This window comes from Epinephelus fuscoguttatus, linkage group LG3 (genome assembly GCF_011397635.1).
Source record: "Epinephelus fuscoguttatus linkage group LG3, E.fuscoguttatus.final_Chr_v1".
Taxonomy (NCBI): domain Eukaryota; kingdom Metazoa; phylum Chordata; class Actinopteri; order Perciformes; family Serranidae; genus Epinephelus; species Epinephelus fuscoguttatus.
In genome coordinates, this window is record NC_064754.1 from 19,429,345 (window position 1) to 19,456,663 (window position 27,319).

Here is a 27,319-nt window from a genome sequence, read left to right on the forward strand (position 1 = left end):
TGACAGAAGTTTGAGCAATTTAATAGAGTACATTGTGTCATTTTGTTGTTAGATTATATTACGAATTACTTTGTTATATGGAAGGGACATAGTAAAACTTAAAGATATACAATGCAAGATTTTCCTAGAAAACAAGACGCATACAGAAGTAATCCCTCTCTGTCATCGCTTATGACCCACTAGAAGAGTGTGGCAGTGTATTTTTCTGCAGAGACTCTGCTCTCTGCCGGTATCTTCTTATTTTCTGTGTTCAGGACGTTTATGAGTGGGACCCCCACAGTGCTCAGGTTAGGTAGGTGCTTTATAAGAAGGTAGCAACCAGGTGCCAGACTGTAAACAGCAGGCATCCAAAAGAAACAGTACTGAAAAACTCCAAATATAGCGAGGACAAACTCCAAACGAGAGTGAATCTGGGGTTGGCTTTTCCACTCACTTTTGCCGGCGAGCGTGTGTACGAACAGTAACTGATTGCCCTGCATGGTGTACCTTTCAAGGGATCTGCATGCAGCACTCAGAGCATTACTGTAGAACGTTATCGTGGAGTGAAGTTGTGCTACCTGTGTGTTGTAATCTGTGCTTCTCTGCTTGTTGTGTTAAGACAGTCTGGCTGTGTGTGCATGTGTGTATCATACTGGCTAGCGCATCACTTCTGCTTTGCATTGTGCTCATATGGAAATTACCACTGATGTCAGGACATCGTTATCACGCACTCATAGTACTCACCCTTGGGTTCGCCCCCAGTTAGCACCATTAGCTCTGTCAGCATAGCTGCCATTGTTGAGCGCTGTTTATGGGGATTGCACCATTAGCTGCTAGCCGCTGGCTCAGCCACCTCCTCAACTCATGCACTCTGAAATTTGCATAGAGCCCCTTTAATAGTTCAGCAAAACTCTCTTATAAATGGAAAAAATATTTGTTCATTCATTTTCCATAACTGCTTATACTGTTTGGGGTCGCGGGGGGGGCTGGAGCCTATCCCAGCTGACATTGGGTGAGAGGCGGGGTACACCCTGGACAGGTCACCAGACTATCACAGGGCTGACACATAGAGACAGACAACCATTCACACTCACATTCACACCTACAGACAATTTAGAGTCACCAATTAACCTGCATGTCTTTGGACTGTGGGAGGAAGCTGTAGTACCTGGAGAAAACCCACGCTGACACAGGGAGAGCATGCAAACTCTGCACAGAAGGGCTCCCCCATCCTGGGCTGTCTTGAAGTTAGGCGACAGTGCTAACCACACCACCTTGGAAAAACTATGATGGAAGTTATTTATCATAGTTATTAATTATTAGGGACATCTGGGTATATATGTTATTCAGAGGCTGACAAAGTAATGTGTTTATCTCCACTGTGAACATGACCTCAGGTACCCGTCGTACCTCGCTCCGGAGGTGATCGCTCAGGGCTCCTTCCATCCCAGTGACTCTTCCCATGATGAGGCTCCTCTGCCATCAGGACCCAAGACTGACGTCTGGTCTCTTGGGGTTTTGCTCTTTGAATTATGCGCGGTAAGAGCCCTTCATGAACCACTTCATACAAGAACAAGACATTCATAGATTTTTTTTTTATGCTGTTTTGGGTTTTTTCCTGAACTCACGGGTCATTTTCACCATAAATTCTAATGCTGTGAATCGATTCCAGGGAAGACGACTGCTGCAGAATATTGATATAAGTGAGAGATTGAAGTTCATTCTAACCTTGGGTAAGTGAGAAGGACGTAATTATTCTAAGTACCGAGCAATATGCTCTTAAGCTCAATTAGGCTGACACCGGGATATTGTTTGTCATTCTCAGGTTGCATGGACGACATTGTCACCGTCCTTGCTGAGGAGCACGGCTGCCTGGATACCATTAAGGTAAAGTAAAAATCGTTGGCTGCTTCGATCTTAGTCAATGACATACTTTTTTTTTATTAAGACTTTTTTAATGTTGTTTTTTTTTAAGGAAAGAGGTATTACTGGAAAATTAGGTCACATTAACAGCATCATAAATCACATTTAAAAACTTGCATATTAACTCTAATGAAGTACAAGGGCTTTGTATCATTAAGAAAGATTTTACTACAATAAAAATGTTCAGGTAATGATACAAAAAAAACTTAAAAGTATCTTAGTTTGGGAAATCTTTTGTTTTCACTCAGTGATATTACCAAACTGCCAAAATAAAATATTGTTTTGGCTTTCCTGAGTTAAGTCAAGAAATATCTGATCAAAAAATAAGTGACAACCTTGAGAATCTGACAGAGCATTTGATGCCAACTTAACTTGACCTAATAATTGACAGTTTCTATTCTCAATGCTACAGTCAGTACTCAAAAATGTTAATGAATAGATTTTGTAGGTGTATCTAAGTGTTCTGTAAAAGCTGAAAGGTCATTTGTAAGTAAGTATTGTCTGTGTCACTCACCAGTCCCCAGAAATTGTTTTAAATTGTCCATTAAGTTAGACTTAGACACTTAAAACTGTTATATGTGTTAGAATGTATTCAATCAGACTTCCTAATCTTGAGTTTTTGTGAGATTTTTGTATGTATCTTGTGTACCGTAGCTGATAAAGTTGTTTTTTCACAGGAGCTGCCCGAGAATGTTCTGGAGTTATTAAGGAAATGCTTGACATTTCTTCCATCCAAAAGGTAAATACAGTCTCTGATGGATTTATCTCTTTGTTGGAGGACACTGGCTGTTTCGTTTCCAAAACACTTTGGTCATGCTGGTTATGAAACATTTTATGCATGAACGTCAGAGACGATTCCAGCATGCTAAAACCAACAAGTGAAATGGCACCAAAATAAACTGATGCAAGCAGTTGCCTAACACTGTGATAAAAAGCCTCTATGACCTTATATAACTAAATGTTTAATACCACATATTGTCAGGTTTTACAAATTTACGACTTTACTGTCATGACCATTTTGTCTCTGTGTGCGTCCTCCAGGCCGACCCCTGTCGAGCTGCTGGGAGACTCTGTGTTCAGTGGCATCTCCTGCCTCTATACGCCCTTCCAGAAGCCCGTTAGTCTGTTCTCTTCTTCTCTGCGCTGTGCACATCTAGAGCTCCCAGAAGACATCAGTGACCTTTGCAAAGGTCTGCCCCAGCTACACTCACACTTACACACACAATACACAACAGTCACCTATCAACCATTCTTCCACTTGACTGAAACCTTTAAAAGTACAGTTTCTCAAAGCTGAATTGATTATTCTAAAGGGAGGTTTAATTAAGCATGCCAGTGTCAATATTAATAACAGCAGCAGACAGGTCGAAGCATTTAGTGTCAAAAAAGTCAAAAGATCTAATTGGTGTGCTGTGAGAATTTTCTTTGATATTTAATACGTTTTACATTTGATATCTCAATTAGCCTTAAATCTTTTCATCTTGTCCATGTAGTTCATTTGTATAATTTGTATTCTTGTACATTTGCTCCCACATCTTGTATCAAGAAGTTGCACTCAGTTTAAAATTCCTATACATGCATTGATTCGACAACTGCAACCTCATCTCTGTTAATTAAAAATATATATTTAGAGGGTTTTTCCAGCATCCCGTCATGACTTAAAATGAGTTGGATGTAACTCAACACTGTTGCCTCATGTAGAATGTGTGAAACGATGAATATGGAAGTTAGCCTCACCCCTCAGTTGCTTGCTTGTGGCTGGACCTTTGACTCTGCTTATTAGATACACAAACCTCTGCTTAGCCTTATTAACATCAGCCTTCGTCTTGACTACGCTATCCAACAGCTAATATTAGCATGTAGCTAATCTTACATAAGCCTTGATCGCCAGCTCTGACAAGCTGAATTTAAAGTGATACTGGTACTTGTGAGTCACGGATAATTGGTAATTTCTATTGAAGATAGGTTTTTGTAAGATAGATATTTGGTACTTTCTATTATATACGTAGACATGGGTTATTTTTGTGTGACAAAGTTAAAAGGTAATAACAATGGTATATTTAGAACAGTTTAAGGTTAAGGTATAGATTTAGCTATAAAAGGAAGCTGTCTGTTTCATTTCACTCAATGACATATGGGGAAAGGATGGGATTTAAGACATTTATACTATTTATACTATGCTTTTCATTGTGCTTTTCAGTACTTGTAAATACTTCTTTCTCTCTGTCTGCTTGTTTGTATGTTCATGTCTTTTTTTTTACTAATTCGAATTAAATATCAATATCAAGTTGCATAATACAATACATAGCTACACCTGGCTTCTCCTTATTTCACTGTAGCATCATGGAAAGCCCCACCCCGCAAGTTGACGTGATTGGTTCCCTAAGTTTGTGACACAACAATTCCATGGATGATGTCAGAGTCCGTGTTTTCGTGTCATTGGTACACGGACACCATAAACAAAAACACCATACGGACATGTTAGCAAGGTTAAAAATTTAAAGGCTCTCTAAGTCTTCCTAAGCTTGAAAAGTTTTTTGTCACATACAGCAAACATCTCCTCACGATCCGCTAGCTACATGTCCTCTGAATATGCTGTGAGAAAGTCCGGTCTCTGTAGGCAGCCCAGGCTCCGCAAATGGCAACAAAAACATTTTGGTCCAGGCTGCACCAACCAGCCAGCGCGAGACCAGCGAAAGCAAGCACACACACATGAACGCGGTGCCCATGTCTCATGGTCTCGCACAAGCGCGCACACATGTACAGGGTGCCCAGAGAGGCAGTTAGAGCTACAGGCTACAATGAGGCTAAAAGGCGAGCTAGCTCTGTTGTGTTTGATTACATTGTTGAACATAAACAGAAGTGAAGTGTTTTTGTTGCCATTTGCGGAGCCTGGGCTGCCTACAGAGACCGGACTTTCTCACAGCATATTCAGAGAACATGTAACTAGCGGATCGTGAGGAGATGTTTGCTGTATGTGACAAAAACTCTTCAAGCTTAGGAAGACTTAGAGATACTTTATTCCATCCTAAATTCTGTGAACCACACCATGTAAAGCCCACCAGAAAATAAACAGGGCTAAATACAAAATTACACCATTTAAGACACACGGGGGACTTCTTTGTGGATAGGAATACATTTTTCAGTTTAAAAACATTATTGCTCCTCTGTCTCACATTCGCTCCTGTGGTTAATTCCAAAAACCCAGTGCCCAGTAACTCCACAAAGACAAGAGCTCCACATTGCACATCATGTTGACAGCACAAGATGGACTGTTTCCTGTGGGCTCTTTAATTTTGGAAGAGACTTTCTTAGATTTACTGTGTTTGTTTTAACTGTTGTCGGCCAGACGAAGCCTTTGTCCAAACGAGATTCCAATGCCATATGAGTAAACACGTCTCAATGTCAGAAGATGCTATTAAAATTGTTAATATAGTAATCATTTGGCTGTGTGCTGCAGTGCCAACTGGGCCTACTGGGAGGGGTTCACTGATTTATGTGTGTGTGTGTTCCAGACGATGATGACGACTACCTGTCAGAGCGGGCCATAGATGAGGTGTACCATCTGTGGTGCCTGGCGGGGGGAGACCTGGAGAAGGAGCTGACCAACAAGGAGATCATACTGTCCAAACCTCCAATCTGCACACTGCCAAAGTACATTACACACACACACACACACACACACACACATGCACAGATGAAGGCATTTGCTATCTTTAGGTGATATTCACACTCAATAAATGTCCACCTCCCTCTCTCTCTGTTTTTCTTTAGTTTTGTCCTGGAAGACGGGGAGTCATTTGGCCAGGGAAGAGATCGGAGTTTCTTGCTTGACGACACAACAGTGACGCTGTCTCTGTGCCAACTCAGAAATGTAAGACAACAAACCTGTCAACAGACTCGTACGGTATTGTGTAAATGAATGTGTTGTGCAATGGGTTGGGGTTTTAGGGTGCTTTTTACAAATGTGTTTCCAGTTTTAAAACTAGTTATCAAATCTAAATACTCACAATGCCCCTTACTGAGGTTGTTTACCACCATTTGTTGTTGTCGTTCTGCCCCTAGATTAATAACTGGGAATGGCTTTAGACACAGAGTTGTTTATTATATGAGAAAGTAGGGTGGCTGTCACTGGCAGTGAGATGAGAACGGCACTGCATACTATTTATTTACAAAGCACACCTTGGCAAACCACCTGAGTATCTCACATGTATTTTAACCGAGACACTATTAGGTCCTTAAAAATCATCATATTAATACTGAGACCGGGAAACTGGCTGGTGAATAATATGCACCACACAAGTGGAACAATCTGCAGAAGCTTGTAAAATTAGACAACTAATCCCTTTTAATCAATTCTCTCTGCATTGATGTCGTCCTTGTCCTGTTTCTTGTATCATTTGTGACACATACTTACTTGTTACTTTCGTGTGCTTCTATTGTTTAATATGAGCTACAATCAGGGTGTCCTTGTAAAAAAGAGCTTCCTTTCAATGGTCTTCCCTGTTTAAATAAAGGGTATAATGATAATAATAATAAACAAAGGGAAGAAGACATTTCAACAACATTGCACTCATTAACCTTTATATTGTTTGTATTGATAAGTGCTCGTTTATTGAACCAGCTGGCAGCTGTTCCAGAAACAATGTATCACTTTATTATTTTATTTTGTCTAATGTGCCCCTGCTTTTGAATGCTGTTGAACTGTGTTGGTGACAAACACACTTGGGTAGTAGTGGGTGTTTAATTAATATTGTAAGTGGTTTCAAAATGAACAGAGTTTAAATGAATTGTGAATCTTTGTCGTGTGTTTTGAAGATTTTCTCGTCCTTTTCAGAGGCTGAAGGATGTTGCAGGAGAAGCCTATTACCCTCTACTGGAAGACGAGTAAGCAATCTCCATCCTGAACTCGCCGCGTTTGCCCTCTCTCCCCCGTCACTATTTTTCACATCAACCCATCATTTATTTTGGCTCGGGTAATGTCATATTCCCTTTACTTCTCCCTCCTTCAGACAGTCAAGTTTGCCCCAGTCCAACAGCAGCAATGAGCTGTCGGCCACCGTCACGCTCCCACTCATCATCCGCGAGAGAGACACCGAGTACCAACTCATCCGCATCATCCTCTTTGACAGGCTGCTCAAGGTCTGGGCTCCTTACAAATTCATATATACACACATGCACACACTTCTAAGGAGCAGTGTGTAGGATTTAAGGGAATCCATTAGCAGAAATGTATTATAATATTCACAACTATGGTTTTAGTGTCTAATCACCTTAAACCAAGAATTGTTGTGTTTTTGTTAGCTTACAATGTTGTACCACCATGTTTCTACAGAAGCCCAGAACAGACAAACCAAACACTGGCTCGAGAGAGGGCCATTCGTGTTTTTACGTTAAATTAAATGGTATTCAATTGGTTGCAATCTGCAACTTTGCTGCTAGATGTCGCTAAATCCTACACACTAGTCCCTTAAGTTGCACATGCACTCAGAGGTTAATTCACAAAGACTGGATCGTGGTGGCTGGCAGCGCCATGAATTGACCCTTTGCTAAGCCCCGCCCCTTTGTGATGGTCTGTCAAGCCTTTGGAGCTAGCATGGAACCTACACTGTCAATAATCGCACACCCTGAGGGAATATCGAAGTTTTGGACAAACAAAAAAGCGATTTCAGGCATCTTCGGTATGCATTTGAAGGATAAGGACAGGAAGTCAAACTCACTCAGCAGCAAAAATGGGTTAAAAGGGTGAAGATAGTTAGAGGCCGAAACCTGCAGATCACAGTGTAAATGAAACACCTCATCACCTGACGATCGAGACAGAGGACAGGGAATATAAGGGGAAACTTTGCCGATTTTCAACCAGCTATGTGTCATCCCACATTGTGCAGATGAACAGTGTTTGGCTTTCCCCCATGCCACCAGCGGACAGGCAGGAAGCTTCACGGGAAGCCAAAAACCGTTCATCTGCACACATGAAGATGACACACAGCTGGTTGAATATCAGCAAAAAAATTCCCTGTTTCTCTTTACTGTTTTCTATAAAGCAAGGTAGGTCTATATTTAGTGTAATAATTATTAAAAAGCAAAAGCAACATTTGTATATACATATATATATTCAGTAGGCTATACCTTTAGAAGCTAGCTAGCTAGCTAACCCTACACTTTCAGGGTTTGATTTTGGATTTGAAACTGGAAAGAAACCTCTCCCAGTAACGAGTATCATTTTTACACGTGCATCGGGCACAACATTTAGCTTAAAATCCACAAAACCAGTGTGAAAATGCAGAAATCTGAAACAATTGTGTGAGAGTCTATGGAGCACAGCTGTGTAGTTTTTAGACCCTTGTCGTAGCTGGCCAATGCTGCGCTACAATTGGCAGATCTGTGTTTGAGGGTTGGAAATTAGTGAAGGCTCAAGTGCATATCACTTGCAACTGCTATCAGTCCTGGTCTGATTCACAAATATATTGTGCTAATGATATCACAGCTCATCCACACACCCATAGAGTTTTGCAGCTGAGTGCAATTTGCCCTTTTTTGGGCCCGATTAAAATTATCCATGTGGTAAAAAATAAATGTTGCTTTGCACCAAGACGACAGTATGAAGAACAATGGCAGAGAAAAAAGAAAAACTAAAGATTTAGACTTCGCTTAATACCAACTCTCTGAGGAAGCTAATAGCTGTAGCTGTTGCCACTGATCTTTGTGAAGTGGACTGTTTTAAAAGTGAGGTTCATCACATAGAAAAGGGCTATTTTGCACAGAATGTATGAACATTACCAACTTTAAATATGCACAAATAGCACAGGAGCACTGAGAGACTGTTTGCCTGGCAGCCCACATGCTTTGAGAATTCCATGGTTTCTTTTTGTCTTATCTGTGTAGGTTTAGCAGACACAACAGCCACTCAGTTCTTTTGTGAATCAGAATGAACATGGGATGCTACACACATAAGCATGTCCTCCCAATTATAAATATGTCAGAGCCTGGTGATTGTTTCAACTGCAATATGATGATGATATTTGTAACAATTTTCATTTAAACAGGTTATTGTTAAATTGAATCTGGGTATTATATTGTGTTAAATGTTTTGTCTTCAGGCCTATCCTTACAAGAAGAACCTCGTATGGAAAGAGGCCAGAGTGGATATTCCTCCTCTTGTTCGAGGCCTGGCGTGGGCAGCACTGCTGGGCATTGAGGTACAACAGAAAGTTTAGTTTTGTGTTGAGAAGGTGCAAATTTAACATTACGCTTATTTTTATTTATTCATGTTAACAGGGAGACATTCAAGCCAAGTATGAGAGCATAGACAAGGATACTCCCATACCAACTGACAGACAGGTGACTTGTTTGTTTAAAACTAGACAGAAGTAAAATATTGAGTTACTTTGAATTTTTGAAATTGATTTAATATATATTTTTTGTTGGTTGTGTTTTTGTGCATGCTTACAGATTGAGGTTGACATCCCACGCTGTCACCAGTACGATGAGCTGCTGTCGTCTCCTCAGGGCCACATCAAGTTCAGGCGTGTGCTGAAAGCCTGGGTGGTCTCCCACCCCGACCTAGTCTACTGGCAGGGTTAGACACTTCTCTGTCAATTTCTTTTCCTGTCTCACTGGGTGTTTCTTTTATGTTTTGCCAGCCCCTTTTTTTGCTTTTCTGTTTTTTCCCCTCTTTCTTCCACACTATTCCTTATTGTACTACACATGACTGAACACTAGATGGTGCTCACGTCACACCCTGTAAACTGCCCTCCTTGCCATCAGTTACAACTGTGTGACTCTAAAGCAAATTTGTATTATACCCGCTTTTGATTTTCCTTTAATCATCCCAGGTTTGGATTCACTTTGTGCCCCGTTCCTCTACTTGAATTTCAATAATGAAGGTAAGACTTCATATTCTAATAGCATACTGCTGTCACTGATGAGTGTTTTTACTTCTACCTTTTTTTAAATTTTTGGCTTCCTTTCATTCTTATCTCCTCCTCTTCACAGCCCTGGCTTATGCCTGCATGTCTGCCTTCATCCCCAAGTACCTGTACAACTTTTTTCTGAAGGACAACTCTCATGTCATTCAAGGTGAGATATACTAGAATGAGTTAAATGCAGCATTGTGATCTCAAAGCTTATTTTTTTGTCCTGATTCTAATATAAATTACACACTCTGCTTCATTTTTCTATCTTCCTTGCTTCATCCTTCCAGTGTTGTTTTTTTTTTGTTTGTTTTTTTTTTAAGCTAATGCAGTCAGCTGCCACTGCAGGTTAAGTAATAAGTATTAAACATGGCCAGAGCGTTCAGCTAAGTTCAAAAACAAATTATCATTGGCTGGCACCGAGCATCAGGCCGTCAGCTCAATGTTGATTAAATTTTGGCTCCATGTTGTTCCTAAGCTGTGAAAACTAATTTCAGTTTGTCTTAATGGAGTTTGCAGCTGAGCCACATCATTTAGAGATAGGGAAACAAATGAAACCGCAAAAGCCTGCAGAGAAATGTCACAAGCAATTCCTATGTGACTGATAAACAGCTACACCACACACCTCTTGAACTCTGTGGGGAATGTGGCTATTATCCGTCCTTTCCACCGCTTGATGCCCTGGAGAGCTGGCTAATGTTTATCTGTCTGGTCGGAGCTCCTCTGTTGATTTACAGTGTGAAGAATGGCGGTGGCGCAGCATTACAATATTTCCATTTGACATGTGCTCAAGTTAGTTTCCAAGGTTGCACCGTGGATCAGCAGTCCACCTGAAACATTTGGGCTTTCTGTCTCTCATTGAAAAACATTGAAGACAAAAACTGTCACATTTCCACTCTTCCCCACTGTCTGTTTGTTTTAAGCAACAAAGAGTTTACAAAAGAAGTTTCTGAACTGTAAGATCTCATTGCTTGATGGCATCAATCCAGTCAATTATAGGGTAATTTTGAGCATGTTTATGGCTTGTGTGATACCTCCTGTGTTCTTACTACTGACTGTAAAACAGGGACACTCAACTTGCTTTGCCCTTTATAAACAAACATTAATAATACTTAACAGATTAAATGAACAAACAAGGCAAATCCCATGCAACAGCCCCACACAAGTCAGGTGTACACAGGGGCGTTTCTTCAGATTTGAGGACCTGGATCCTCCCCTGGCACTTTCCTTTTCATAAACAAGCTCTATTTCGATGCCTGTTAGGCACGCTGGCACCTTATCTGCATTTGAAGCACAAAATAATTCCCTGTATGAGTCATTTTTAAAAATTGTGAATCAGAAAATGGTTGGCAGGCCAGCAGGCAGCCTGTGAAGGGCCAGATTTGGCCCACGGGCTGCAAGTTGAGTATCACTGCAGTAAAGTCTTGTTCAATTGAGTGCACTTCCTTTCAGCCTTTCAGCTTTTTAGCACACAAGCTACACAATAGATTATGTACAGACCTCTTGCCCTTTTGCCTGTGTTCCAGAGTACTTGACCGTCTTCTCCCAAATGATTGCCTTCCATGACCCAGAGCTAAGCAACCATCTAAATGAGATTGGCTTCATCCCAGACGTAAGTCACCAGGAGTGCAAGTGTCCTGACACACTGACGACACTAGTGGAGGACGCACTAGGACAGCAGCACTGTCTCCTAAGTTTACCTTTAATGGAAAGTCAAAGATAGCGAGAAATTATTCTGGTTTTCTTGTCCGCATCAGGGCCAAAGGAAATGACCGTCCGTAGATCACCGTGTATATCTTGTCATTGTCAGTGACATTTTTTGTTCCACATCCTCCTTTCCAGAATTTGTGGCGAGGGTCAGTATCTCCCTATAGTCCACTGGTGATGATTTATACAGCGGCTAATGTCTGCCAGGCACACTTAATGATAGTCCTCTCTGCCAGGCTTACCTTATTTCTCTTACTCTGTGCCACCTCTTGCTGCCCTTCGCTTTCCCTCTTTACAGCCCTGCTCAGACAGTGACAAGGTTAAAGTCTCCACCGTCTCTCTGGGGGTTCAGTTAGCGCGCTGATGAATGTGTGTCACCTGTGGACCGCCCCCTGGGACATTACCCGATGAAAAGTGGGGTCTTTATCATGGAGGAGTCAGGGATTAAAGCCTCCTCCTCCTCCTTGCAGTTTCTGATGCTGCAGCTCCTTTTCTAAAGTGATGCGAGTGAAGCACAAAAACTGTGCTTGTTGACTGTCTGTCTGTAGGATTTAGAGAGGTGTGTCGGCAGAAATACAATGTGATATAATAAGTAGGTTTTCTTTAGTGTATAATCACCTGGAAATAAGAATTGTGTTTTGTTACCTTAGAATGAGCTATTTATATCTACACAGGGAGCAGGTCCTTGTCCATAGTGTCCGCCATGTTGCATTGCCATGTTTCCACAGTAGCTCAGAACAGACAAACCAAACACTGGCTCTATATACAGTGGGGCCATTCCCCTTTTGGTGTCAGCCACTATAGTCAGCAGCCTCTCTGAGACAAGCGGCATTGGAAAAACACTGATTTTTTTTTAACATACAACTGCTTTTTTTGGGGGGGGGGGTACCAGTTTAAATCACTGGGTTCATTTGTTTTGGAGGGGAAGAGATCTCTGCAGGTGATTCAGCTCACCTGAGTGTTTGGTTCTTAAGAAGTCAGAGAAAAAAGGGGAGAACACCTAACTAGGTGCTGGGGTGGAGGAGGATTCGGCGATGATTCGGCACCGGTTAAAAACCTCCTGAGCAATGAACAGTGAAGGAATCCTAACTGGGAGTTCAGGCTTGGCACAAAGGAGAAGTTTCAGCTCGTTGTAATCGACAATCCTCACTGCTAGGTGCCACTAAATCCTACACACTGCTCCTTTACAGTGTTTGGGGGAAAAAGAAAATTAGGAAAGGTACTTTGGCTTGTTGCACAAATGTTAGCTGTAGTTGTTGGTGTTTTGTTTTGTTTTTTACCAAAGCCTCACCTTGAACAGATGTCCCATTGTGATTCTTTTAATATTTCGCTCATCCGTTTTTCAGACTTGGCTCTTCAAAGGGAAGCATGCTGTTATGATGCTGACTCGACACGTACGGCATGTACAGCACCACCAACACTGACTCGTCTTTCAAAGGCTACTTTGTGCTGTGCGGCTGTTTTCATTGTTAGGCCAGGATGATATTGGAACAAGCTTTGTTGATACAGCTTTCATGCTTGATGTCAATCCCAGCAATTAGACTTTACACACCATAAATCCCCTTTTTCCTCGGTGAACTTCAGAGGACAGCGAACTGTTGTTTTACTGAGGCAATAAATCCATCGGTCCTAAAACACCAAATGTCACTGCAGTATGAAACGGATTTGATTTCCCATATATGCATACCGAAACGTGGCGAACTAAATACAGTTTGTCTTGTGCAAGCACGCAGAAACCACAAGTAATCTTTGGAAATGTGGTGGTGTTCAAGGATTGTGCTTCTGTAATGCCTGAAGCCAAAGAGTCAGATTGCATGTGGCCAACGGTTTGATTCAGGCCATTCTCAATTTGGCCACATCTGCTCTCCCGGGTCTGCCATTTACACCTGCACTAAACCAATCTGGCTGGATTCACAGTCCTGCTACAGAAACCGTCGAAATTGAGGCTGAGACTCGGTGCAGCGGCTCTCTCTCTTGGTCATCACTCCCGGGCAGAGAGGGGGTCTACTGTCACCAGCTCCTACGCAATTAGCTATCAATTAACTGTCCAAGACAAGCTCCAGTCTTCCTGCACGCTCTGCTCCAGACCTCTCACGTCTGAATATAACAGAGCCTTAGCAACGGCGGCCAGCAATTGGCAGGTGCTATAACAGGTGGTTAATGGTGGAGTGCGTGTGTGCGTGCGCGGTCTTTAATTTCAATTTTATGCATTTCCTCCAGGGAAGAAAGTGTGGAATGGAGAGAGTGAAGTAGGGGAGAAAAGAAGGATGGATGACAAGATTTGTATAATGAGATTCATTGTTAGCTTTCCCCCCATTGACTAATACCCAAACTCAGCAGTTTCCTCTTTATTGCCGTTTCTGTTCCTCAGAAGCCGTAGAGATGTGCAGCCATGTGTGCTGCATTTCTTTAAGGAAATCTCTCTAGTGAGAAAGCAGTTCATTTATTTCATTTGAGCTCTTAGCAATTTGTTTCGACATACTGAATATTGCATACAAATGAATGCTACATTATCTCATAAATGTGCTCATATCTTGTGTCTTTTTTTTCTCTACCACGCAGCTTTATGCTATTCCATGGTTCCTGACTATGTTTACACGTAAGTAGCTTTTCTTTGCACTCACACTGTGGATATGATGTGGCACTGAGCATAATCCAAAACTTTCAGGGGGGTATTTTTGAGTCTGCTTCAATTAGAGAATCAATGAAAGGGTCTGAAAAGGTCAATGGGTCTAGTTTGGACCAGTTTTGTAGGTTTTTGTATTTTTTCCCTCTGTGTGACCTTTATTCCAGCTGCTAATTAATTCCAGTTCTGAAGGGAGAGGACTCGACCGCTCAGTCCAACAACTGCCTCAGATTTTCAGCAGCTCATCTTTTATTTATGTGTATTTTGTATTTATCTGGACACATTTTAAAATCAGCTTGCAGCAATGTTTCTCTGCCCTGTGGGGGAAAGCTTACAAGTGCCAGCCACAGACATCACAAATATTTTGACAGAAAATTTCAACTCAGTGTCCACTTAGTAGCTTTTGTGGAGCTTTCAACTGCATCTTACAGTCTGTATCAGTGGATAGAGTTTCCTCAGTCACCATTAATGATCTATAACAGGATATATGACTGATTAATGTTTTGAATTCAGTTGATTTAAAGCCAGTGGTGGAAAGTAACTAATCACATTTGATTATGTTCTGTACTTGGAGACAGTGTTGAAGCACTTGGTTTAAAAATTAAAAATTTTTTGCTTCTTCATACTTCTACTCTTCTACAGTTCCATCCATAGCTTGAGTTACTTTTCAGGGATGTTACATAAAAAAACATTTTTATAGTTAAAACTATCCAAAGCTACTGTTTATAAAGCAAAAAATAGCTATTAAATGTCATTACATCAGTAATATTAATCCAATTATGACATGGGCCATTCTTAAAGGGACAGTTTGCAGATTTGCAACCAGTTTTGTATCATAATAATGTGGGTAGTATGTAAAAAAAAAAACTCTGGTAAACTTCCACCCACCTTACCTCTCCTTACTCAAATCACATCATCCGACAGATTTTGGCTGGCTTTAGGGTTGTTGCTCAGACTAGGGATTGTACTGCATGCATTTCCGTATGCCCACCACCACAGACAAAAAGAGTATAGACGCTCAAACTCGGATCAAACTGTAAAACTAGGCAGCACTGATCAAATAAAAACCAAGATTCTGTCACTGCATTGCCTATTTCTCACCTAAAACGTCTTCAGAAGCATATTTTAGTGTACTGTGTGGGACTAATACAGAATTTTGTGAACAGGAAGTGAGGGTTATACTGTTACCTGTATTGTACATTGAACAGTGGCTATAAATACTGAGATCAAATGATAAAACTAGGCAGTAATGCTCAAATATATAAGATAAGATAAGATACACCTTTATTGATCCCACAATTGAGAAATTCTAGTGTTACAGCAGTCAAGGGGAAAGAGTCAGATTTAAGATTTCAAAATTTAAAAACTTAAAAACCTAGGCATGCAAAAAAAGTAAAAAAAAACCCCAACAAGAAACAGCAATAAACAACAACAACAATAATAATAATAATAATAATAATAATAATAATAATAATAATAATGAGCAGTGGATTAAAGTGAGCATATTTAGTGCAAAGTTATTGTATGTATGTGCATATTAACCAAGATACTGTTACTGCATTGCCCATTTCTCACATCACATGTTTTCAAAAACATATTTTAGCTTACTGTTTTATTGTAATTCAAGATTGTTTGTTACCAGCCAGCTGCCATATTGTTTCCTGTGTCAAAACGGACCAGCTCGCATAACGTCACCCACCACCAGGAGCGTTTATTGTTGTGACGCAGTGCCGTGCATTCTGGTAGTTGTAGATTTTCTACCTTTTGAGCAAAAGCAATCGCCACAGCCCTTTTTCTTTGTTTTCTGTGATCTTTTCACACCAAATTCAAAACTATTTGCGTCTTTCTGCTGCACTGACGGCTTAGTTTTATGAAAAGACCATCTTTCCAGCAGTGAAATACTTCTTTAAGTATATTAATAAATATATCTTCCACTACTGTTTAAAACTAACATGCTAATAAGTATATTTTTTAAATCAAATAAGTTGAAGTAATTACCCTGTAATGTAACTCACCTGTGATTTTCATCCTGCCAATCGTTGGTGTGTTACACTGTTTCAAGAGATTTTTTTCCCCATGATCCCAGATGCCACCCAGAAATGGATGGAGGCCATTATACTGTGCTTTTTAAAAGGCAAAGGTCTTTTGCATGCAGACACATGTCTGTACCGAGTGTCACGTCTCTGTGACTCTGTGACTAAACAGTGTGGCGGAACTGAGCTGTAGACTTTACAGGCTTATTATAGCGCTCCCTGTGGGCCAGTCTGCACCATTTTCTGCATCGAAGTAGTGACTCACACGACTGTTAATGCACCAAGATAGAAAAATAACACCAAATAAGAACCAATAACAGCCTGGGATATACTTTATGGAATGCAGCTAATAAGCCATTGTGGGTGTTGGGATGGTTCTTATTATCACACAACAATTTCAAGAATATTGATTACATTGTCATGATTTTACAGTCAGCTGAAAATGTGCAATTAATGTACTCTAACCTACAGTTCGTGAGAAGACTTTTGAGGGAACATTTGGAAGGGAAAAATACAGCACGTCTAGATCCATGGATAGGATGTGGCAGACAAAATCAATTCCAGACTCTATTTCAGGATGGTAAAAATAAAAAGGCTGTAATAAATATGGATTTAATACATTATAAAAATACATCAACACTTATTGGCCAGCTTGCCTTCCTCAAGAGAACCTTGAGGAGGGTGTGATGTATTTTTAGAAGTTATTGTGCCCATATTTAGTAAAAACGTCTTCATTTTTACAGACTCGAGTGCCCTAAATTGTAGTTTTGTGTCTTTTCCCTCCATTATATTAGCTTCAAGAGCGCCTGTGAGTGTAGAGGTCATCATAAACACCTCTGCAGCTATTTTTTTCCTACGATTTTTAAAGTTTTGAGCTAGTCACTATGAGAAGATATATTCATATGTGCACTGCTGGGGTTGTACAAAATAAGCAGAAAGCACCTTTCTCATAGATTCCATTACAATAGCCCTGCAGTGTCTGCTGCCTGTTGTGAAGCTTGTAATGTTCAGCATCTGTTGAGGCCCTGTTTACACGTACACAGACATTTTCCAAAAATCAACAACAAGCGCTTGCAGGTGTTGTCTTCAGCAGCTTTGTCTCGTCATAAAGGTAGTAAAGTGTTCAGACTAACTTTTTTTTTACCCTTTTAAAAACACCTACACAAACACCGCTGTTGATTCCTGTTCAATGTAAGGATGACAGAGCTCACTCAAACATACAAGTGACGCTCTGGACATGCAAACATTTTCCTTCCAATCCTCATTGATAGCAATCCCACTCTGGAAAGTGTCCCACCATCTGCTGGTTTGACCAAGCCAGATCAAAAACGTTGTTGCTGGCGGACTTAAAACCGCAGACGTTGAGGTGGAGCAAACACATTGGGCAGAGCAGATGTTTCTGTTAGCCTGTGAAATGGTGCAGCAAGTTTAAGTGTAAAGTAGTCAATAGACCAAGCAGTGCTAGCAACATGTAGCAAACAGGTAGTCCGCCATTATTGTTTCTAGTGTATACTCATGACACAAAGCAACAGTGGGCATGCACGGATTGAGGAGATGACGTCATTGTTTCCCAAACTCTCCGTTTTACACTTCCACACTGATAAACAGTAACCAGAGTTTTTGGAAAGCTGCACCTTAGAAGACATCTTATGTTTGTAGACGAGAGGCCAGAACATAAAGGAAAATATCTGTTTACGTGCAGACTGGGCCGTACGAGCTTGCATTGTGAGAGTGTTGATTCAATTAGGGAGATTTTTAAGAGTGTAGCTTTTGATGTGAATGTTGACCGCATTATACTGTATGGTGTTTATATTGTTTAGTCATCCCCCAGTGTGCACAGAGAGTAAAATAAAATAGTTTCATCAAGTTAGCATTAGTTTAGGTGTCACTCATTACACTTGTGAATTACACTTGCAGTGCCTGCAGTTATGTGATTTTTCTATTTTAGATGTTGATGGTGTCTTCATGTCTGAGATGTTGCTAACCCAAGACTGGGAAATGGGGAGATATAATAGATTCCAGCAATAACTGCAGGTTTCCTCACCTAATAGTGTAAATCTGTTGATACTAATTAGCATCATGTATGAGTGTTTTCACCTTCTGTGCTGCAGGAGAGGTACATGAAGTGTTTTTTTGTTTTTTTTTGGCTGGTTCTCAGCGTGTAGTTTGTCAGCTGATGGCAGCATTACGCTTTTATCTTTCTGCACGGCACAGCGGGGGCTCAGAAATACGAGCATAATAGCCGGGGTCACAGATCACTGTTACAAATTAAATAACTTGCAATTAACCTCTGTGTCTCTTAGGTACAGTTCTATCATACAGTGAAAGTGTTTGAGTAGCTTTTTGCCTTCTTGATATAATTTAAGATAGTTAGGACTCTGCCAGCCCACCCACTCATTAAGACACAACACAACCTGTGATTTACATTAATTGTAGCCGAATTGATCTTGATCAGCCCTTTGCAGTGCAGATATTTCATTGTTTAGTTAAACACACGCACACTCGCACACACACAAAGACCTCTCCCAGGGTGGAGAGAGTGTGAGGTGTGACCCTTTTACCCCCTTATCCTCCCCCTGAGGCAGTGTGTGAGTCCAGTATTCAGGAGGTGTGCCCCTCTGACTGCTAATGTCCCCAATCCAATATGAAGCAAGGTTGGAGGGTCATCTTCAATTCACACAGAGAGACACAAACACACACTCAGGCACACTGCCTGTCACTCACATGCACTGAGTCTGCCCAGCTGACTGCTAATGTGACGCGGACCCTCCGAGGCATTTTCTCACCACTCCAGTCCTCTCGGCCTCACCACAGTCACACTCCAAACACACGCACACACATCAACTGCCCAGCATCCACCTTAACAAACCGCAGGATGATAGAAACCGGTGGACAGTATTGGTTCTCATGCATAAATCTCAACAGGAAGGAAACGTTACATTTTCCAATACTGAAAGTAATATGACTGAAATAATAACTGCAGTGGGACGCATTATCAGGATGTGGTTTTAGTTGGCTCGAAATAACCTGTGCAGGTTCCTTGCTCTAAAGCTCCTCAGCCCCCTGATGTTCTTCCTGTCATTTTTCCACAACAACACCCACCTAAAAACATTTTCCCAGCTGCCTCCCCCACATCAAATATCCCTCCAGGCAACCTTGCCAATGCACAATATTGCTTAGTGAGCTTCCCATTTTAAAGCCATAGAGCCATGTTAAGTAAAAGGGCTATGCACATGCAAATCACACTCATTATGTACAAACTGATTCCCCATTTCTCACTGTGCGTGTGTTGCATGCTATTGTCCCGCCTGCAGGATCCTATTGTACACCCCTCGAGGGATTTGTCTTATCAGGCGCTCTTGTATTCAGTCATTTTGTCAAATCTCCCCTTTGTTGTGTTTATTTCTGCACCCGTCATACAGATGTGTTCCCGCTGCACAAGATCTTCCACCTGTGGGACACGCTGCTCCTGGGTAACTCCTCTTTCCCGTTCTGTATCGGCGTGGCCATATTGCAGCAGCTCAGGGACCGTCTCCTGGCCAACGGCTTCAATGAGTGCATCCTGCTCTTTTCTGACCTGCCAGGTGAGAATATGAGCGGGTATTGTCCTCTCTTTGTCCTTCTTTCTTTCTGATTTGTTTTCTGCATGCATTAAGCTGTTGTATCTTTGCAGCTATGTGAAGTGAACAAACGCCAAAATACCTTCTTCTACCTTTCCTGAACCTGCCTCAAAAGTTGTCCATCTGTATGAGCAACTGGCATTTGCAGGAGGCTGCTTTCTCTTTCCTCAGAGTACTAATGTGTGCTGATGTGTCTTGAGTTAATGATATCCTCAAAGCACGCGGCTCTGCTCTCCTACAGACACACTCCCTCCTTGATGCGCTCTAGGCGTGTCACGCTCTACTCTGCATCTGTCGAACAGTCAACCGCTGCACCCTGGGAATTGTCTGCCACATCACAACCTCTATGTTTCTGCAGCATTGCCATCACTTCTAATCTTCGTTCAGAGCTTTATGTCTATCTTACGTCTGTGTAGACTTTTTTAGCCACTAAAGTTAAAAGGTTCTTCGATGATATCAGACATGAACCAAGGAGACTAAGTGGCACTTTTTCAGCTCTGGACCACAAAGGCAGGATAACTCATGCAAGAAAGGAAGATATACACAAATAGATAAAGCCAGGGGTTAACATGGGGATGATAGCGAGCGGGCTGCCTGAAGAATCTGCATGTGTGGTGCTGAAACACACACAGTTTTTGTTCAGAATGGCACTAGTACAGGGAGAAGGTGAATAGGAATAGTATTTCAGCATAAGGAACATCAAATGCGATGCACCTGCATTTGCTTATTGTTTTTTTTTTTCCCCACGCTCTTTAAAAATAATGACGCACATTGCAAATTACAGTCCTTTAACCTCTCATTACGCCACCTAAGTGAAATGTCACTGTAGTGCAGGAATGAGGTGTGTGTGTGGGTGTTGGGTTGGCACATATTGAAATATAGTCTTTTAACTCAGCAGTATGGCTGTTAATCCCAGCAGGTTTCAGTGCATTGCAGGCGAGAGGACTAATTCTGCCTTCTTTCTCAAATAAGACACAGACAGAGGGCCAACAAATCAAGGAGGAATTCAGTGGGTTGATTCTAATCATACAAGCTTGATGGAAATGCATACTTATTAGCTTTGCTCTGTGGGTGACACATATTTGTTAAGGACTTTTAACAGACTGACCCCAAGTCTGAGGGGTTTTCAACGTTGAATAAGCAGATACTGACACATTGCCCCGGGGATTTTGATGATTTGTCAAGTGTATATGCCACACAGAGTGAAGACTCCTAACAGTGTCTCGTGTGCCCTCTTTACTGCTCCTTTTCAGTTGCACAAAGAGATTACTTCAGCAGAGTATCGTTGACATAAAATCCGAGAGCGGCATTCATAATGTATGTCTTCAGAATGTACCTCTCGCCTCGGGGATAGCTCAAACAATTTCCTTTAAAACTCTATTTCCAAATGCTGCCTCTTTTTTTGAGCTGAAAGGCAGAATGACATTGGGGTTTTAAAACCAATAGAGACAGGGACGATTTGTCCAAGAGGCATGCTGGAGCACTCTGTAAACTAAGGCCAGCAGCCTCCCCTTCTGCCTAAATTCAGCAATGCCATACTTCACTGTGTTTTACTGTCCAAGAGATTCATGTGATTGAAGCGGACGGGGGAAGGAGAGCCAGTTCTCCTTATAAAGGTAAAATATGTTGGCCTAGAGCTGCAGTCAGCTTCTTTGGCAAGATTTCTTGGGAGTGGCTATCGCTGCCAGCTCGTTTCTGTATATCACTTCCAGCCTTATTATCGCAGCCTGTGTATACCTGGGTAGTTACAGCGTAGTGTCTGGCACTCTCCGTGAACTATATTAGGAATGAATTCTGGGCTGTAGACTGACCTCAAACAGTTTACTTAAGTTCCCAGCCATGTTCTAGTCCACAAGATGGTATTATATCACTTGTTACAGACTGCTAAATCCACTCAAGTACCAAACAGTTCAGCACAATATTTATCACCTGTATTAAATGACAGTAGAAGTCTTACTACTGTGGCCTTATTGGCCTGGAATGTGCAGGCTTTGTTTTGTCAGCCGTGCTTGTGGAAAGGCTCTAGAGATGGCAGCGTCAGTGTCTGCCCAGACTCTGACTTTGATGGTTTTCTGAGTTTCCTTGTAGTGCCACCATCATCTGTAGGTTTGTTCAGTTTATGTACAAACCCTCCAGCTTAAAAGTAAGTAACTAAAGCTTTATTTATTTCTTTTTTAAAACACACAATTACAAAGTGCTTCACACACAATAAAATATAAACCAATAAATGAATCAAGTAAAAAGTAATTACAATATAAAACACAGCACAATGAGAGACAGATCAAATTAAAACAAGATCCATAAAAAGGCTTGCCTGTAAAGGTGAGATTTATTTGCCACTCAAAACAGTCCAAAGATTCAGCAAAACTTCCAGAGGGTTGGTGCTACAACAGGCAATGCATGATCACGTTTTGCTTTACAGTTGGAAGAAATGGGGCTGAGGCGTAGGATCGTACTGGTCGAGAAGTAGAATAAGTAACGAAGAGAACAGAGGTATAAGTGGGGGCAAGGTCATATAGTGCCTGGTATCTAATTAATGGGATCTTTAAGTTTATTCTGAATTTTGTTGGAAGGCAATGGTGGGATGCAAATGGGAGTGTAATGTGTGACTGATGGCTATTTGTAGTTAATAGCCTGGCAACTACATTTTGAACAAACCATAAATGATTAGAGCAGTTTGACTGAGGCACATGCAGAGAGAATAGCAATAATCTGGATGAGAGAAAATTAAAGTGTTCATTAATAGTTCAACATTCATAGAAGGCAGGACACAATTGCCAGAAAAAAATGTTGGCATTGCATGTTTCTGCAAACCACTGATACGTCACAATTGCACGTAATTATGTGGTGGATACTGTATGTTAAAACTTTACATTTCAACAACACTGTGGTTAATGTGTGGTTTGTTTTAGGCACAAAAAACACGTTGCCGTAAAATATGGGTTTATTGGGGCACAATTGCAGCAGGAAAGGCAGCAATGTCTCATATATTAAAAAAAAAAATATAATAAAACAACCACTTTTTGTGTCTCTATCCTAACTGGACTGCTAAAACTACTCATATTTGGGGGCTAAAGAGCCACTGGAAAAACAGCCACGGGTCACCTCCTGATGACAATTCGGCTAATATATCATGTCACTTTATGTGTTGATATGATATGTATGAAATGTGCAAATACAGGGCCAACATTTATCTCTGGCAACTGGACAGAAAAGAGGACTAGATGAGCTTTGTAATATCGTCGTCACAGTGGCAAACTTATCAGGATCAATTAAAAGAATTCCTCTTTCATTAGGGTTTAAGTTGAGGACATTAAAAGATATCCAATCTTTGGTGGCAGCTAAGTATTCATGGAGGGAGGGCAATTGATTCAGGTTGCTGGGTTTGGCAGAGAAATAGATCTGTGAATCATCGACACAACAGCGTTGTGACATGTATTGAAAGCGGCTAAACAAATGACCCAGAGGAAGCATGTGCAATAATAAGAGCAGTGGTCCGAGGAATGACCCCTGAGGGACTCCACACAGCAGGGGAGCTGAGGACGATATGATTGTTGATACAAACATAGAAATATCTGTTTGTCAGATAAGAATGAAACCACTTTAGAGCTGTATCAGAAACACCAACCTTGTTATGTGACCTACCGAGTAAATGGCATGATCGATTGAATCAAAGAGAGTAGTTAAAACAAGTATGATAAGAAAGGACTATTCACCTTTGTGTACGGAAGAGTGTTGTTGGTCACTCTTAGTAATCCACTCTCAGTACCTCAACCAGCTTCAGGAGCTGGTCTGTAACACATTTTTCAAGGATTCTATATAAAAAGCATACTGTAGCTTGGAGACTGGCCTATAATTCTCTAACTGGGCTGGTGTTACATAAGTAAGTTATATAAGTTTTCTAATAGTCCTTGTCAACCTTTGTTGGAAGCAGTGTTTTTGGAGGTCAGTCTCTATGTGCTCTGCCTCAACAAATTCATGTGGTTATCAGTACACACAACCACACACATGCACACAAATACACACAGACTGTGAGTTATGGTAGATATCTTGTGATTTGTGGCCCGCACCTGCTCCTTCCTGCCATCAGGCGTGCAGAATTGATGTCCTCATACAAGTGAGGCTCACATTCATTTGTTTCAGAGCAGACTGCACATGCTCCACATGCTTGTAACTACAGAAACTGCAAGTGTGAGGCCATAAAAACACACCCCAATGCTGGCTGGACGTTATAAAAGAAGAGAAATAGACTCAGTCTAGCTCATGTAGCACACAAGGATGGAAAAATCAAAGAGGCTATAGCTGATTTTAAAGAGAAAGAATTACATATTTCATTTGAAAAACGTGCGCACTGCATTTATATCAGAAATAGTTGCCATTTTAAACTGAATTGTCATGTAGTTATGTGACTACCTAGGCCTGCTTCTGCAGGAGCACATCATCTCCCACTTTGTACCAGTCATGTCTCATTCACACCATCACTGACATTTCTGTTAATTTTAGCCTGTGCATGATGAAAGCCTGTATTTAGTGGTGATGACTGTGTCAGTGCTAAAAAAAGTAAAGGAACATGCATTATACATTTTGACTTAATCTAAGGTTCAGAGATGTGGATGAACTTTATAAGAGGCATAAGTAGGTCTGACATTTAGTTGTGAAATAAAAAATCTAGTCTGCTCTCTTTCCCTTCCTGTCTGCAACTGTCGGGATAAAAGTTAACGGTCAAGATAACGTTACAGGACAGTGGCTCTTAAATGATTCAGACACACTCCTCTCTTTCCCTCCTTCTAGGCAGTAAATAGGGCCACTGACAATAATTCTCAGTGACAAGCCTATTACACATAACGCCGTGAAGTCTATAGTTGCCAATATTCCAAACGAAGTGGAGAGGTGCAGATTTAAGAGAAGTGATACTGACTATAAGATCACGCTCCACCACAGGTTCCCCAAGCTTTCAGTGTATATACTGTTACTCATTAGGTTGTTATGAGGAAATAGAATTGTGTAATAGTGTTGCAATATCATATTACTTGTGATAAACAGCTATTAAAACATACTCATCTGCCTTTCTGCTGCCCTTTGTATACTGCTAAAATACAAATTAATTGTTGAATTAAAAGAAAGAATGTAAATTATTTCCAAAAATCCTTCATTAAACAAATTAAATATTGAACTAAACACAAAAGGCACCAATAAAAAAACTCCCAGAGCATCAAAATAATAACTTAAAAACAATTTCTCTGAAGCAGTTCCTCTCTTGAATTCACACTTGTGTCTGCACTCACCTTGTCGCACTTTCTTCCTTCAACCATATAGAGTAGTACGACATTACTAGAATCTAATAGACCTCACTCAAATGCGTGCAGATTCTGACTGATCAGACAACGCCTAATGGCGAGGACTCTGTCTGATTGTCCAGAGAGCTCACAGCATGGTGCAAATCAGACAAAATAGGGCCTACAGACAGAATGTAATTGAATATGTCATTACTATATTTAAAGTGCGATATCACAGTCTTAGGTGATTTGTTTAATGTGCAAGCTGACATAGAAATGTTAATTAAAAACAGTATATTGTGCAGCCCTACTCATCATCCTTCAGACAACCTTCTCTTGACAAATATTTCACTCAACGTCATCTAGACTCTCTGAACTGTCACCAAAGACTAAAATACTGCAGATCTATTTTCAATACAGTTTTGTGAATGATATCAAGCTCAGTATATCAGAGTGTGAAATAAAATTGAATGTGAAACAGGTAAGACCGGTGCTGCAACATTTTGCCTCGGAGCCAGCAATACATCTCAGCTCGCCATTTGTTGGCAATTAATCTCATTTTGTGATTCCCATTTGCTTAGTCTCGTAGCCTCGGGTAATCTATAACTTTCTCTTGTTTGGAGACTTCATTGATTCACAATGGACCATAGAGGCTCTCCGGCTGACAGAAACAGTGTGTTTACTGATGATGCAGCGGCATTTGCCTTCACGGGACATTAGCATCTGTCTCAATGAGCAGAGCCAGGCACAGAACCGATGAGCTCTAGTTATAGACGTTTAGTTCTGAGAAAAACAACCGCGAGATGCTGAAAGTGCTCGAGGCAATGTTGCACACAGGGACACCTTGAAAACACTCACAGAAAGTAAAGTAGAACATTGATGTTGAAGGTTTGGTGTTAAGGGTGCATGACAAATTTGGCATGGCATATTTGCATTTACATTTGGGATTTTTATAGATTGTTTGTGCTGGAGCATTTAAAATTGGTGTACAAATAAAATAATTCTATTATATGCAAAAAACATCAAGGAGGACTGGGGACTTCCCATAGTGTCCTCCTGACAATATTTGCCAGGGGCAGAATTTATCATTAAGTGTCTCAAATTGGGCTCAGAATTTAACTATGTCTACAAATACTCAGACCCCAGAGCACCTCATTTGTGAGTTCTCTACACTTTATTCAGCACAAGTTCTCATGTGAGGATGACTGACACTGAGTGTTCCATAACATTCAGAACCATAAAATTCAATTAATAATGTCATCATGTTGTTTTTCTGAGTGTTTCCGGTGTGCATTTGGCATATTCTGAAGACTGTCAGGCTGCTCTGTTTACAGTTTCATTTATAAAAACCAAAAGGATAAATTGACACACATTTCATTTTGAATGGATTTCAATCTAATGCTGCATCTTACGTTTTATCCAGTAAGTCTGTTCATTTTTCATTTACTGTACAAATTTTGTATCCAAAGTCCTTTGATTTGTGAACATGCCTTGGAGACAATAATAATTTAGACAATGCTGTGGCACAGCCGTCGGTCTTTTGTCTTGTTTCTATTGCATGTGTGTGTCATGTGCAGCCGGTTCATTGGCCACAACATCAAAGATCAGGATGTGCTTAACCAAATAGTTTGAAAATAGCAACCACTGTTGTGGCTTCCCAAAGCATTTTCTTAATTTTAATTCTAAGTTTAGATTTCATGAACTTGTTCCCTGTGTAAATATGTCGGACATTGATTGATCTCCTTGAAGTAAGAGCAGTGCTAATAAAGACACAATAATGGCATACCTTAAAGCCTTGCAAACCCAAACCCATCTAAGTTCCATTAAAATAAAATTCTTTGAATGCTAGCTCATGGCTATTAAAGGAACACTTCCCCCACAAAATAATCACGTGTAGATCAGTTACTCACCTCGACTTGCTGTGAATTTGTGAAGAAAAATTAGTTTTTCTCGCATGAATCAACCATAAACAGAGAACCCAAAAAGGCAACCCTTCTTTATGAATTGAAGTAAATGGAGGCCGCGTTTAACAACAGCATAAATCCATCAAAATGTCTGTTGACAAACTCTCACACATTTCCTGCAGTATAATCCAAGTCTCATTTACTAGTTGTGTGCTCAGTACTTCCAAAGCACATGCGTTTACACTGAAATGTGAAGATTTAATGCATGTCAGAAAAAGCAGTCTAAGGCCGAATTTAAACTTCTGCGTTGATTTGACGCCGTACCTACGGCATAGGCT

The 27,319-nt window shown here is 40.8% G+C and overlaps 1 protein-coding gene across 1 annotated transcript in view; it reads left to right on the forward strand.

The window, feature by feature from the left end:
- The window catches only part of tbck (TBC1 domain containing kinase), a 71,226-nt gene that overhangs the window by 3,048 nt on the left and 40,859 nt on the right, over window positions 1-27,319 (forward strand). The window contains exons 6-22 of the mRNA XM_049571081.1: window positions 1,377-1,518; window positions 1,652-1,712; window positions 1,805-1,866; window positions 2,580-2,641; window positions 2,944-3,092; window positions 5,418-5,556; window positions 5,677-5,776; window positions 6,740-6,789; window positions 6,915-7,044; window positions 9,003-9,101; window positions 9,181-9,243; window positions 9,355-9,481; window positions 9,738-9,788; window positions 9,898-9,981; window positions 11,342-11,427; window positions 14,085-14,121; window positions 19,604-19,765. Of these exons, the coding sequence (XP_049427038.1) occupies window positions 1,377-1,518; window positions 1,652-1,712; window positions 1,805-1,866; window positions 2,580-2,641; window positions 2,944-3,092; window positions 5,418-5,556; window positions 5,677-5,776; window positions 6,740-6,789; window positions 6,915-7,044; window positions 9,003-9,101; window positions 9,181-9,243; window positions 9,355-9,481; window positions 9,738-9,788; window positions 9,898-9,981; window positions 11,342-11,427; window positions 14,085-14,121; window positions 19,604-19,765 (1,604 nt within the window). The remainder of the gene's footprint in view (window positions 1-1,376; window positions 1,519-1,651; window positions 1,713-1,804; window positions 1,867-2,579; window positions 2,642-2,943; window positions 3,093-5,417; window positions 5,557-5,676; window positions 5,777-6,739; window positions 6,790-6,914; window positions 7,045-9,002; window positions 9,102-9,180; window positions 9,244-9,354; window positions 9,482-9,737; window positions 9,789-9,897; window positions 9,982-11,341; window positions 11,428-14,084; window positions 14,122-19,603; window positions 19,766-27,319) is intronic.